The following is a 13616-nucleotide window of genomic DNA, read 5'->3' on the forward strand; positions in this document are numbered from 1 at the left end:
ATGTATTACTTTGTAATCATAAAAAGCACAGTAAAATTAAAAAAAAATGGCATTGATTATTTACTAACTGGGTGAGCTACATGGAGGTAACTGATAGCTTGCTGAAGACATAAAAAGGGCAGAACCACCTTTCACTTCTGTAACTTTTCCCTCCACCTTAAGTATTTGGAGTTAATGGGGTGTGACAATTGATGATTTACATTTACACAAAGCAACTTTTCAGACCACCCACACTTATATCCTATAAGTAATGAAATCCATATTGTCTTGTTCCATTTTGAACTCTGAGAGCACATTACAGTTTTACAGAATTGTATATCATGATTATTTCCATACTATGGAATTCACCCTGGACAAATTTTGTTTAAACTATTCTCTTGCCTTATATCTGAACTCCTCAGATGTATTTATTAGTCATGCATTAGAAAAATAGCATGAACTCACCTTTCTGCAGACAAAGTCACCAGGTAAGTAGACAATGGATTTCAATCTTAGCAACATGTCATAAATCATCTGTGTATCACAACCCTAAAGAAAAAACAGAGAAAAATAATTCTCATAGACACAGCTAAAAGGCCAATATTCCAATTGATTTTAAAATGCAATGGAAATAAACAGTAATAGATGTTGTCTGTGTTAACATTAAAATATTAGTTGCCGGTAGATATGGACTTGTCTTGACCCAGAATTTAGAAAAAAATACCTATGATATGATGGCTAGAATTTAGATCCTGGTTAGATATATTCAGGTTTGAATCCTGTTTCCACTACTTATTGCTATGTATCTATGTATCTCATGCCCTCATTTTCTTAATCTGTTAAATGGGGGTGAAAATGTTACTAATCTCATAATGGTAAAATTTTACTCATATAAAACTTAACGTAATGCTTAGTAAATGATAGGTATTAAAGATTACGGTAATATAGTGAACGATTGATTATTAATATATTAACACTGACAGATAAAAATCTTTGCTGAATATTTTTCTTTTTAATAACATCTTTCACACTATTGTTAGATATTATTATTTAACTTTGCAAGCTTGTATGTTTTTCTTCCCGAACTTAATTGTCATCTTCTTAAGGCAGAGTAACTGTACATGAGAGATACAAAAACAATATCTGTTAAACAAATGACTGTTCATCTCCACTTCAATAGTGTAAGAAACAAATTTGATTTATTAGAAAATGTGTCTATATTTGTTTTCTGTCTAAATAATTATAATTTATCTATATGATAGGCTAAAGAAAAATCTGTAGATGCTTCAAAACTCTCACTTTACATAGTGATTTTGAATCTTCTGCTTTCATCAAATATTTTTATTTTTTCCTCTCAGAGCTGTTAACATGTAGCAGCTTTCCTTTTGTCCGTCCCTTAGGGGAAATTATTATTTTGCAGAGAACTAATCCTAATCAGTAGCAGAGGAAGGAGGCGGAAAAGTAAAGGACCTACCCCCAGTTTGTGGATTGGCTAATCATTCCTTTAGCAATACAGGTTTCCATAATGATTTTGGTAGCAAACACTTGACCTAGATCCATATGAAATTTAAACCTTGGGGTTGCTTGACTGATAAGGAGAGTTAATGATTTATGATTGAAGTATTTTCAAGTAGCCATGGGTGAGAAGCATTCAGATGAACTTGAAGTTAGAATTTTAAAAATTTATTTGAGAAACTATAGCTTTTGGTTCTCTCGGATGGAAAGAAAGGCAAAAGCCAACAGGAATACCTTCTTAATACAGTCCAACAAATATTCATGAAAGCTGCTATGAGCAAGGCTTTGAACAATGCCCTTGGTGCAATCAGAGATGACAGAGAGTAAGTCTAATTGGGATAAGGTTTTAAGTATACAGAAAAGCTGTAATTTGTGGTAAAAGTTAATCATATCATAAGATATCCCAGGTAGGTACCCATACAACTTTCAAGAGGTGGGGCTATTACTTCTGTCTTGGAGTGGGGATGAGAGAGAGGGGAAGCATCAAGAAGGTGCTCGTGTGGGTGACACAATTTGAGTCATTTGAAGATGAGTATGATTTTTATCTGCCAAGATGCACAAAGGTCCTTTTAGGCATAGTGAAATGTACATTTTCTTTCCTTGTCATGTATTTGTTTTGTGCAAAGTATATAATTGTTATTTATATTTATTTTATCCCTACCATGTCTCATAGGTTATCATATTTGCTAAGGCAAATGACAAAGATTAATTTCCTTCTAAAAATTATTTTGTTTTTAGTAAAAATTCTCTAACTATATGGCTCATGTGCCCTACTTCTTTTAATGCTGTCATTGATTCACAGTAATTTCATTTCAGAAACTGGTGTTCTGATCACTCAGAACTCTCTTAGGAAAAAAACCAAACTGGCTTGATTTTAAGATTCTGCCCACTAAAGAAAGTTAGTGTCCTTGATATTTTAGAGAAAATTCATTAGAAATATATTTGGAAGTTCTTAAGCTTAAACATGTCTAGAATATCATTGCAATGAAGGTAACTCTCAATCATTCATATCCATGGAGAATAATAGCATTATAAATGATCAGAAAGAGAAGATTTTTTTTTTTTTTTTTTTTTTTTGCGGTACCCGGGCCTCTCACTGTTGCGGCCTCTCCCGTTGCGGAGCACAGGCTCCGGACGCACAGGCTCAGCGGCCATGGCTCACGGGCCCAGCCGCTCCGCGGCATGCGGGATCCTCCCAGACCGGGGCACGAACCTGTGTCCTCTGCATCGGCAGGCAGACTCTCAACCACTGCGCCACCAGGGAAGCTCGAGAAGATATTTTTTAAAAGCCCACTTACATTTACTTTCACAAGCACAGTTTGATGTTTTCGGCATTAACTTTTAATTATAATTTGTAGGCCAAAATAAAGTTTTCATTCCTTGAACAATTCCTGCTGGAATGAACTTTGATGAAAATTCCCAACTGTATTAAATTGTATTCATAGGAATTACTAATGATTTTAAATGCTGTTTTCCTATGGCAATAATTCCATAAATGTACAAAGATGTGAGTGGCAGTATTATTTTCAGTACTGAAAAAACTGGAAACAACAAAATGGCAATCTGTGGACAGGTAAAAATATTGAAGATTTGTAGGTTGCAATACCGTAAAGTGGTTAAAATCAATAAATCAGTTCTCTCTCTCTCTAGATGTGATTGAATTCAACAAATAATGTGGTCTGCACAAAAGCAAGCTATAGAATATATTCATTATGACTCCAACTATGAAAAAATCTGTACAAAATAATACTACCGGGCTTCCCTGGTGGTGCAGTGGCTGAGAGTCCACCTGCCGATGCAGGGGACACGGGTTCATGCCCCGGTCCTGGAAGATCCCACATGCAGTGGAGCTAGGCCTGTGAGCCATGGCTGCTGAGCCTGCGCGTCCGGAGCCTGTGCTCCGCAACGGGAGAGGCCGCAGCGGTGACAGGCCCGCGTACCTCAAAAAAAAAAAAAAAAAAAAATACTACCTGTAATTGATGTTTATATAGATAAAAAGTAAAATAAAAATGAGTATTGGAAGGACATCCTTAAAATCATTTTAGTGGCCACCTCTGAGGAGGGAGAAAGGAGAATAGAACTGGCAAGAAGAATTGATGAGACTTTAACTTTTATTAATATTAATAAAAGTAAAGTAAAACACGCATCCCAAGATTGTTTGTAGGAACAAAATCCTCTTTGAGAAGGAACACATTTCATCTTTTCTCTTCTTTCAGGTTAGCTCACTGGCAGAAAGCACTCTAAATAGACCCAATTAATGGAAGTGTTGGAACAAATTAGGAGATAAGTCTTAAAATAGATTGACAAACAATTAGTACTTTCGTCAGTAGAAATGCCCAAATACTTAAATGGAGAGCTGTTAGCTTATGGCTTGGATTTCCTCAGAGAAAAGCATTTAAACCATTATAAATGTGAGTTTTTATCAATGTACTTGCATAGAATATGTATTAGCTATGTAAACAGAACATAGCAGTTGTATGTAATAAAAAAATTACAATTTAAGCTTCACCAACTAAGTGATTCTTTCCCCTAATGATTGCTTTGTGGATAGGTGCCACCAGCCTTGGGGCAACTGTGATTTATGACTAGATCCTTCCTTTCTGTATTTTGGCTTAGTGAAATCAAGTTTGCCTTATGAAGTCATTATGTTTTATGATGTATTTGAGAACAGTTATCTCCTCCCTCCCCCACAAAATGACTATTTTCTTGAGATACAGTGTGCTCCATTATCGTATGATAAAAAAGAATTACATCCCAGGGCTAGCATTTTTTTTCTTTATAATGCAGCTCCATTTCCTTTATAGAAGTAATTAGGAAGACTTCTGATTCACAGAAAGAGCCCAGTCATTGTTTCATAAATGTTCCTTTTTTTTGTAAAGTGAGAGTACCTGTGTAAATGTCAATATTAACATTGTATTAACACAACATTTGTATTACATTTTATTTTCTTATTTTCATCTATTTAATTCTTTCATCCTTTCTGTGATGCTTGGCATTAATTAATATATTGTTAACACTCTTGGTTTTTAGATGAGGTAACAGAGGCTCAGGCAGTCTATTGACTATTTCACTAAGGTCACACATGCAAGAGATGTCAGAGGAAGAGACTCATGTGTGTGTGTGTGTGTGTGTGTGTGTGTGTGTGTGTGTTTGATCTACATTCTGAGCAACTCAAGGGCAAGATTTGTATATTAGTCGCTTCCATATGCCCAGGGTCCTGCCAGGGCATGGGGCATGCCAGGCACTAAATAAATATGGTCTGATGTATAGAATGAAGTTATTAGAAATTATTCCTTTTTCAACAATGGGAAATTCAGTGCTGTATAAAAACTGTGTTACAGATTTGAATACGGCTTTTGGAGATTTGAATGAAGTTGGGAGAAATTTTATTTTTATTCAAAACATAACCTATACTTTAGATGATGGGTCCTATACCCAGGAAGTTCTTCTTTTAATACTTGCAAGCTCTGAATGCAATTGTAAAGTTGGTAAAATTTACCTTTGGATGTTTACTTTCTCAGTCCTGAAGGATTCCTTCATTTCTAGGCTCATTCCTCCTTAAGTTCTTCGGAAAAGAACTTAAGATATTATCAGTAATATATAACTCACTGTAACTTTAAGTCACCCTCAAGTATAAACAGTCTTCAGGTCTCTTCTCAGCTCAGCCTTGTTTATTATAAAAGGACATGCTTTGTCCCATCTTAAACTCCATTCCCACTAAGCAAATGATGGGTAATATGTCTAGGGCAGGAATTCTGAATCCAGTTACCCATGCTAAAGTCAAATGTGATAAATAATTTGCAAGGTACTATGATGTCATAACTTATTGAATTCTAAGTGATATCAGACCCAACCTTATGCTTAACATTTGCAAACACAAGTAAAGTCATCTCCATCAAGCTTTCCTGAGAACTGAAAATAATTCTATTTTTCTAGGAGCCTCAGTATCACATAGTCAAAGTGAGAAGTCACAAGTTGGATGAAACCCTGAGGATGAATCTAATCCATTTTCCTATGATCAAGCACAGCTACACACTGATTTTACCTGTGTGAAAACTCTCCTGTGACTGAATCAGTTTTATTTCTCAGTAATAATAGCAATAATAACAATATAACTTACTATATCCAAGGTATTGAGATAAACACTTTATATGTTTTGAGTCACTGAATTATCACAGAACAGCTAAGGATGTCATCTTATTTATATAGAATTTCCCCACACTTCTGGGAGGCAGTAGAGAGCAGGGACTATATGCGTGCAGTATCTGGGGTACCCCACTAGTGCTTTGGACAGAGTAACTGCTCAGCATGTGTAGTTGAATGGAGTTCATCTGGGTTATAAGTTTATTGTTCAAAATACTTTAAAAAGTCTAGACACAATACCTTATTACGTTTACCACCAGGGTTAAAAATAAAGTTAAAAATGAAATGTAGTAAGCCTACCTGTAATGCTCTGATTTCAGGCCCTTGGGAGGAAATATGTGATTAGGATGTCACTGACAGGGGACCCTTGTGTGAGGGGAAGAAATAATTTTGCCATTCCCATTTCATTCCTGGTTCAGTCTGCCACTCACATACAAAATTCTTTCTCCACGTATTTCCTATCACTGAAGTCAAAGCCTTTCCAGGCTCTACTTGCCATATAATGACAATGAGTCACAGATCCCAGTGAGGTGTCCTGTTTGGGATGGGTTCTCCATTTTTACCAAGGCAGCGTATTGTGCTTTCCTTGACAGACTGGTGGTACCAACATTCCCATTTTGGTGTCTTTCCTTTCCATTAAGCAGGGCGCTCTTTTTCAGTTTCTAAAGGATGCAATTTAAATTCTAGACACTAGGTGGCGCAACAGAACTTTTATTAAATTTTCTCTTATTTCTGGTAATTTAGTGGTAGAGGCAAAATGTGATTTCCCTAGCATTTAATTTGATAAAACGTATTTAAAAATCAATATAAAAATAATAAATCATCATAAATGAGGGGAAATTGCCCAACCTCATAGAAATGAATCACTCCTTGTTAGGTTAATACTTGAGCTTGGGCTGGAAAAACATGCAATCTGAAAGGAAGAGAATTATTTTTGTGAACAATTTTAAAAAAATGACTATTCACCTCTAAGATCTTTAGAAACTCTGATCACCCCATGTAGAAGTAGCAGATCTTACTAATTAACCATAGTTGATTGAAGCAAAGTTTTGGTGAAATTCTGTGACTTTAATTCTACCTGCTTTGATTAAGAGGGAGAAAAAAAAACACATGAGATTCAAGGTCTTTTCTTAGTAGGAGAATAGCACAGTGTGTGTGAATCTAGGTATCTGGTGTGAAACTAACTGGCATGCCAAGTCTAAGTCTGTGGAAATCACCAAAGGATGGCCTTGAGCTTACATTGCTTTCTGACTCTAGGGAAAATTCTCAGCGTCTTATCACTTATCCAGACAGGTCTGGTGGAGAACTGAAAGGTGGCTTCATTGAAGGGTTAAGACTGTAGACTGTAGCATAAGAAAAATCAGTGCTCAAACCCTGTTCCGTTGCTTCTAGCTCTTTGGCCTCAGTCAGGTAAGTAGTTTGTACTTTCTGTAAAATGGGGTGGGGGTGGGGGTGGGGTGGTCATAAACCTTTTCTCAGAGGCTTGCTGTGAGAATTAATTGAGAGAAGGTAACAAAGAAGAAAACACAGTGTAGCACACAATGAGAACTCAGTAAATAGCAGCTATTAGGTTTGAGAAGATACAAGTATCAATTTTAAAATTGGGGGGGACTTCCTTGGTGGTCCAGTGGTTAGGACTTGGCACGTTCACTGCCGTGGCCCTGCGTTCAATCCCTGGTCAGGGAATTAAGATCCTAAAAGTCATAGAGGGCGGCCAAAAAAAAAAAAAAAAGGAAAAAAAAATTGGTCTTAGCAACAGCTTGGTTTCTTTGACAATTATATTCCGTACAGCTTGACAGTGTTTGGGGGGCTGTGACGGTTAACTTTGTGTCAACTTGGCTAGGCCATGGTACTCAGATATTTGGTCAAATACAAGTCTAAATGTCATTGTGAAGGTTTTTTTTTTTTTTTTTTTTTTTTGCGGTACACGGGCCTCTCACTGTTGTGGCCTCTCCCGCTGCGGAGCACAGACTCTGGACGCACAGGCTCAGCGGCCATGGCTCATACACACACACACACACACACACACACACACACACACACACACACATATCTCACTGATTGTGTTTCTCTGGAGTACCCTGACTAATACAGGGGCCATGTGAGTATTGGGTATAGCAAGGTATATGGTGACAGTACTGGGAATGAAGGATCATGGACAGTATGGACCTCCTTCATGTAACATTGTCCATATTATAATTTGTGATACTCCAGCATTACTTATATTACTTTTGTTAAAGCATTAGGATACTCACTGTTCCACTAATATATAAACAAGTTTCACAAGGCTAAAAGGAAAGAAGTATAAGCACATTGTCCTTTTTGGAGTTTTAAAAATGGAATACAATGCACAATTAAAGTTACAGACATATTTCTGGAAAAACTGAAGCAAGTTTATTTAGCATAGAATTATTATCTGGTGCAGCATTGCAAACAAATTCTACTACATCTGTATCCCTTCACAAATTTACAAAATGGAGAAAAGTCCTTGTGAAATTTTTGACTGAAGGTCCAAGATATAAACTTAAAATATTCTTTAGGACATCTTAAACTAGGTATTTGTGAGTTAAATGATTTTCAAGTACCTTTAATTTATCCTAATCCTGAAGATTGGGAAGACACAAAGCATGCCTGCTAGCCTCCAATCTTGGTGTCAGATCTCTCTGTCTCTTTCTCTGTCTCTCTGTCTCTTTTTTCTGTCTCTTTCTCTCTCTCTTCCTGCCTGCCTGCCTTTTAAAGATCTGGAAGATTCATTTTCAGGGAGAATTCAAGATATGGAGGCTTTCAGCAGTTGAGTCAGCCTTCTTTATTATCCCTGGATATTCTGATTTATTCAAAGTGACCCCATTTTTTGTCTTTATAAAACTGAAATCTGTGCTGTCGGTTTCCTCCTTTCCAGCTTCCTTGGCCTATAGGATTGGGCCCACACACTATAGCCTGGCTTCAGTTGACCTTTCTAGATTCATCTTTTGTTGTCACCCCATGTTTTGGTCCTAATGAGTGATAATGAGGCTCCTGCCTGGGAGTCTCCCCCTTTTCACTCTGAAGCTTCCTAAGCATCCTCTGGGCACACACGCTCCCAAGGTTTCCTCCTTTGTGCCTCAGCCCCTTGAGGCCATAAGTGGCTCTCAGTGAACGGTGACTGAATCAGAAGCAACACGAGTCAACTGGGTATAATTTATGAGGTAAGCATATAAGATCCCTAGTCAGCATATTTCCTCCCTAAGAAAATAACAAATTTGTACAAACCACTAAGACTGTCTTAGCAAGATTTAGAAAAGAAATAAATTTAGAAAGCTTCCATACCTGCTTATTTTCTACTTCATTTGGCTTTAGGTAAAAAAATAATTTTTTCATTTAACAGAAATATAAATGGAAATGGTTTCTTTCTGGAAGGAGTTACATCTTTAATGGAAATGTCAGGAAAGAATGAATCTACATTTATGTACGTTAGCAACATGTGAAGATTTAACATTTTTTTCTCAATCAGATGTTGCTGATTTTATGGATTTCCAAAAATATATGTAAAAACAAAGGAAAAAACTCTGAGGTTGAAAACTGATAACTTCCCAGATCAGAGATAACCCCATAAAAGTCACTGGTATATAATTTAAAACTTTTGTTTTCTTTAAAATGTAGCTGGTTCTCACTTATTCTCATTTATTCTCAATTAAGCTAGTCCTTAAGTTGTTAAAAATTTTATAGCATTTAAAAATACTGTTAATTTAGCCTTGTGGCTTTCATACCTTTTTTGACCATAACTTGTAGTAACAAAGACATTTACATTGTGCCCAGTACACACATAGATATGTATATGTGTATTACAAAAATAAATAACTGAAACAAAAATTTTGTAATACAGTGCTTACCCTTACTTATGTGTGAGGCACTCTGATATTTTCTTGTCTACTTTATATGCTGTTTGTGACCCATTTAATTGAATTCATGATCCCTAAATGAATTGCAAGCTGCAGCTTGAATACCATTTATCTAGATGAACCTGTTAACCAAGGTAGAAATCCCTTTCCCAGTCTCCCTGGTAGAAGATCAGAAAACTGTTTGAATACATTCCGTGGTGCTTCTACCTCACCAGAGCTTCCACTGTGGCACTCGCACTAGAAATTGGGAACCACTTTCCAATTAGGAAACTCCTTTCCTATAATCTCCAGGAATTGACCCCAGGGCATCCTCCCTCCCATCCCCTCTCTTCCTTCCTAAGACCGTTTAGGACACTGTACGGTAACCTAACATCGAGGGTGACTCTGCCTAACCATTTTACCATACAGAGTCTGCTTTTTCATCTTGCCCACAATGGTATCGATTATGTATTTTCAAGGCATATCTTTCTGTCTGGGTTACATAATAGGGGATAATATCTAGTCCCTAGCTTAAAATCCATCAATATGTTGATTTGCCCAAATTTATGGCTCCAGCTTGGACCTCTCCCCTAAACTCAGATTTATTTATCAAACTGCCTACATGACATTCTATCTAAAGTCTAACTCTCACCTCAAACCAACACATCCAAAAACAGTCTATTTCTACCCTCCTCACCCTACACTTACTCTAAAATTTCCTATTTTGCAAATGGTATCTTTGTTCCTCAGCTTAAATCCTGAATCATCCTTCATTTCTGTCTCTCTCTCCCTTCACAAAATCAAACAGCAAAAACTGTGGGCTCTTCCTTTGAATACATCCAATATTTGGCCACTTTTTAACTCTGCTCCTACTATTCTGGGTCTGATCACCATCATCCCTATAGACGTCTAAAGATGTTATCCCTCTTTGGCCTCCCTGACTTCCATATTTGCTTCCTGGTCTACTCTCCACAGAGCAGGAAAAAATCCCTTTCAAACAGATCTCAAGTAGATCATCTTCTGCTCAAGATCTTTAGTGGGTTTTGCATCTCAGAGTACAATCCAAATTTTATGCTACAGCCTCCAAAGCCCTGCATTAACTTGCCCCCTGACTCATCCTTCCTGTTTTTACTTTCCTCTGACTACTCTTGCTTTACATCACTCTGCCTTTGCTCCAGCCTCCCAGATCAGGGCTTCATCTTGTCCATCTTCCTGTAATATTCCCTCTCTGTCCATCCCTCCTCTCCCACTCCCAATATCTGCATAGCTCACTCCCTTGCATCCTGCAGTCCTCTGCCCAGATGCTCAATTGCACTTCATTAGAGCAGACATTTCATGCCCAGTACCTCCCTCATCCTCTTTAATCTGTTTAATTTTGTTCATAGCATTATCACCTTCTCACATATTATATATTTATTTTTCATTCCTCTCTTTTGGAATTTAAGCCTCATGTGTGCAAGTATTTGTTTTTAGAAGTTGAATTCTTAGTGGCTAATATGGTGCCTGGAACATAGTAGGAACTTAATAAATGTTCGTTGAATGAATTAATTAAATAGACGAATCAGTAAACGCCACACACAGAATAAGTGTTAGGTGAGAAAAACTTCCATATAGTATAATGCATTGAAGAGAGGGCAGAAAATTAAAAACATTCAAAACATTAAAATTTTCTTTGCTATACATTTTTTCTTTTAAAAAAAACCCTCTAAATTTGAATTTGGCCATGTAAAAAATCTAAATCCTAAGCATTTGTATTGGAGACATGATTAGGCATGATTCTCTGACTGTCAGGCCAAACCAGAGCTAATCTGGGGCCTGATTTGCCATGCATTGCCAAGGCATATTCGTAAATGGGAGATGACGTGTGTAGTAGCAAAGATATAGAGCTGTAGAATTTAATTATATTTAAATTAATGCAAGAAGACCTTGAAGAACTCTTCTTCTTTGACACCAGTTAGGAGAGAGAGGCTTCTAAACAAGTCATCTGCTGAAGAGAGATCCGTAGTTTATTTGATTCTAATTTCACATAAATTCTCTAGATTATTTTGATGTTGTAAACATAAAGGCAAAAAACCCATAAATGCTGTATTCAGCAAGAGCTTTTTTGTTTGTTTTGTTTTTTTTTCCAATAAGAATAATAGTTTATTTTATATCAGAACAATGGAGGACAGATGACAGGGAGACAATATAGTGTAAATGCTCAAAGAACAAATTATCAACCAAGAATTCAGCAAGAGCTTTGATTTTTACAGAGTAATTGATATGGTGCCTTCCTATGAATTGGAAAAACACTTGCCTTGAACAAGTCGACTTTGCTGATGATGCTGAAGTTCACATCAATGGTGAGGGCTAACTGCATTGTAGTTGGCAGTGTCTCAAGTAGGTCGGATTCATCTTCATAAAGATAAACACATCAATCCATAAAGGAGAATAATTAAGGAAAAAACATCAAAGTTCAAGGACAATTAAAAAAAAAAGGAAACAAAATATCAACTCTTTTTATAAACAGCTGCATCACAGTCTATATTTTCATTGCTTCTATTGGACATACATACTTATCATAATAGCACTATTACTTGCATGAAAGAAAAGAAGTATTTTCAATATTGATGACATAATAGTTCTGAATAATTCCAGAATTTTGTGTTTGCTGAAATTTTAAAGCTTAGTGATGATGGGACAAAGGCTAGCGAACAAACTGGGATGGGAAAAGGATCTAGTTCCTGTCTTCTGATTCTGCAGACCAGCCCTAACATCCTAAGGATGGCAAAGAATAATGAATACCGTGTAGCTTACAGAGTCCTGTCATGATCTTATTGGACCCTCATGACAACCCTAAGGATAAGTATTCTTACTCCTACTTTCTGGAAAGAAGAAACAAAAGGGGAACTGAAACTCAGAGAGGCTGTAAGTGATTTACTCATCTGTGCATAAGTGGTGGGTGGCTGAGCTGGGAGTGGAATCTAAAGAAGAAATCTGTTAAGTGAGTAAATTCAAATTTTTGTTATTTACTTGCTTATCAACTCAATGAAGTATGTGAATACATTAAAGATTTTTCTACGTGTGAATTAAATGATGGGCCTTCAGGCTGATAAAATGGTCCATGAATTAAATGATGGGCCTTCAGGCTGATAAAATGGTCCATGAATAAAACTGCCCATTTTTAGTCTACAGTATATTATGGGTTTCTGAGAGCTGATTACTTTTGATGTTTTCTTGCATCCATTTAGAAAAGAAAAAAAAATTCTATACTATATCCTTATTTTGATTCCAACATTGGTTCTAAGTATGAAAATCTTTTCTATAAAAACACAGCTCCTTGTTTCCAAGGGTTTTTTTCCTCTAGTTCCTTCCTAAATGAAGGAGTTGGAGCAGTGTCCACAGGGACAGAGGGAAGGAGCCTGTTACTGCCCCTCTTCCTCCCTGCTTGAGATGCCCGCAGGAATAGGTGTGTATGTTTAAGAAAAAAGTTTGTTGTTTTTGTCATTTAGATTCAGGAAGAGGTTCTAAACCTGTGGTTGGAACCTCTTAAGACTGGCAGAAAGGAGAAGATAAGGTCCTACCGTCAACAACCAGTGATTCTTACCTGCTTCTAAGAAACTTTGTTTTGTTTTTGTTTTTTGAATTTTATTTTACTTAGTTTTTATACAGCAGGTTCTTATTAGTTATCCATTTTATACATATTAGTGTATATATGTCAATCCCAATCTCCCAATTTATCACACCACCACCACCAGCGCCCTGCTACTTTCCCCCTTGGTGTCCATATGTTTGTTCTCTACATCTGTGTCTCAATTTCTGCCCTGCAAACTGGTTCATCTGTACCATTTTTCTAGGTTCCACATATATGCATTAATATACGATATTTATTTTTCTCTTTCTGACTTATTTCATTCTGTATGACAGTCTCTATATCCATCCATGTCTCTACAAATGACTCAATTTCATTCCTTTTTATGGCTGAGTAATATTCCATTGTATATATATGCCACATCTTCTTTATCCATTCATCTGTTGGTGGGCATTTAGGTTGCTTCCATATCCTGGCTATTGTAAATAGTGCTGCAATGAACATTGCGGTGCATGTGTCTTTTTGAATTATGGTTTTCTCTGGGTGTATGC

At 36.7% G+C, this 13616-nt stretch overlaps 1 protein-coding gene across 1 annotated transcript in view; it reads right to left on the bottom strand.

Annotated features, from left to right (window-relative positions):
* CNGB3 (cyclic nucleotide gated channel subunit beta 3) overlaps nt 1–13616 on the bottom strand; it is a 142136-nt gene that overhangs the window by 28814 nt on the left and 99706 nt on the right. The window contains exons 13-14 of the mRNA XM_030839258.1: nt 11791–11888; nt 445–528 (exon numbers count right to left, since the gene is read on the bottom strand). Of these exons, the coding sequence (XP_030695118.1) occupies nt 445–528; nt 11791–11888 (182 nt within the window). The remainder of the gene's footprint in view (nt 1–444; nt 529–11790; nt 11889–13616) is intronic.

Source organism: Globicephala melas, chromosome 17 (genome assembly GCF_963455315.2).
Source record: "Globicephala melas chromosome 17, mGloMel1.2, whole genome shotgun sequence".
NCBI lineage: Eukaryota > Metazoa > Chordata > Mammalia > Artiodactyla > Delphinidae > Globicephala > Globicephala melas.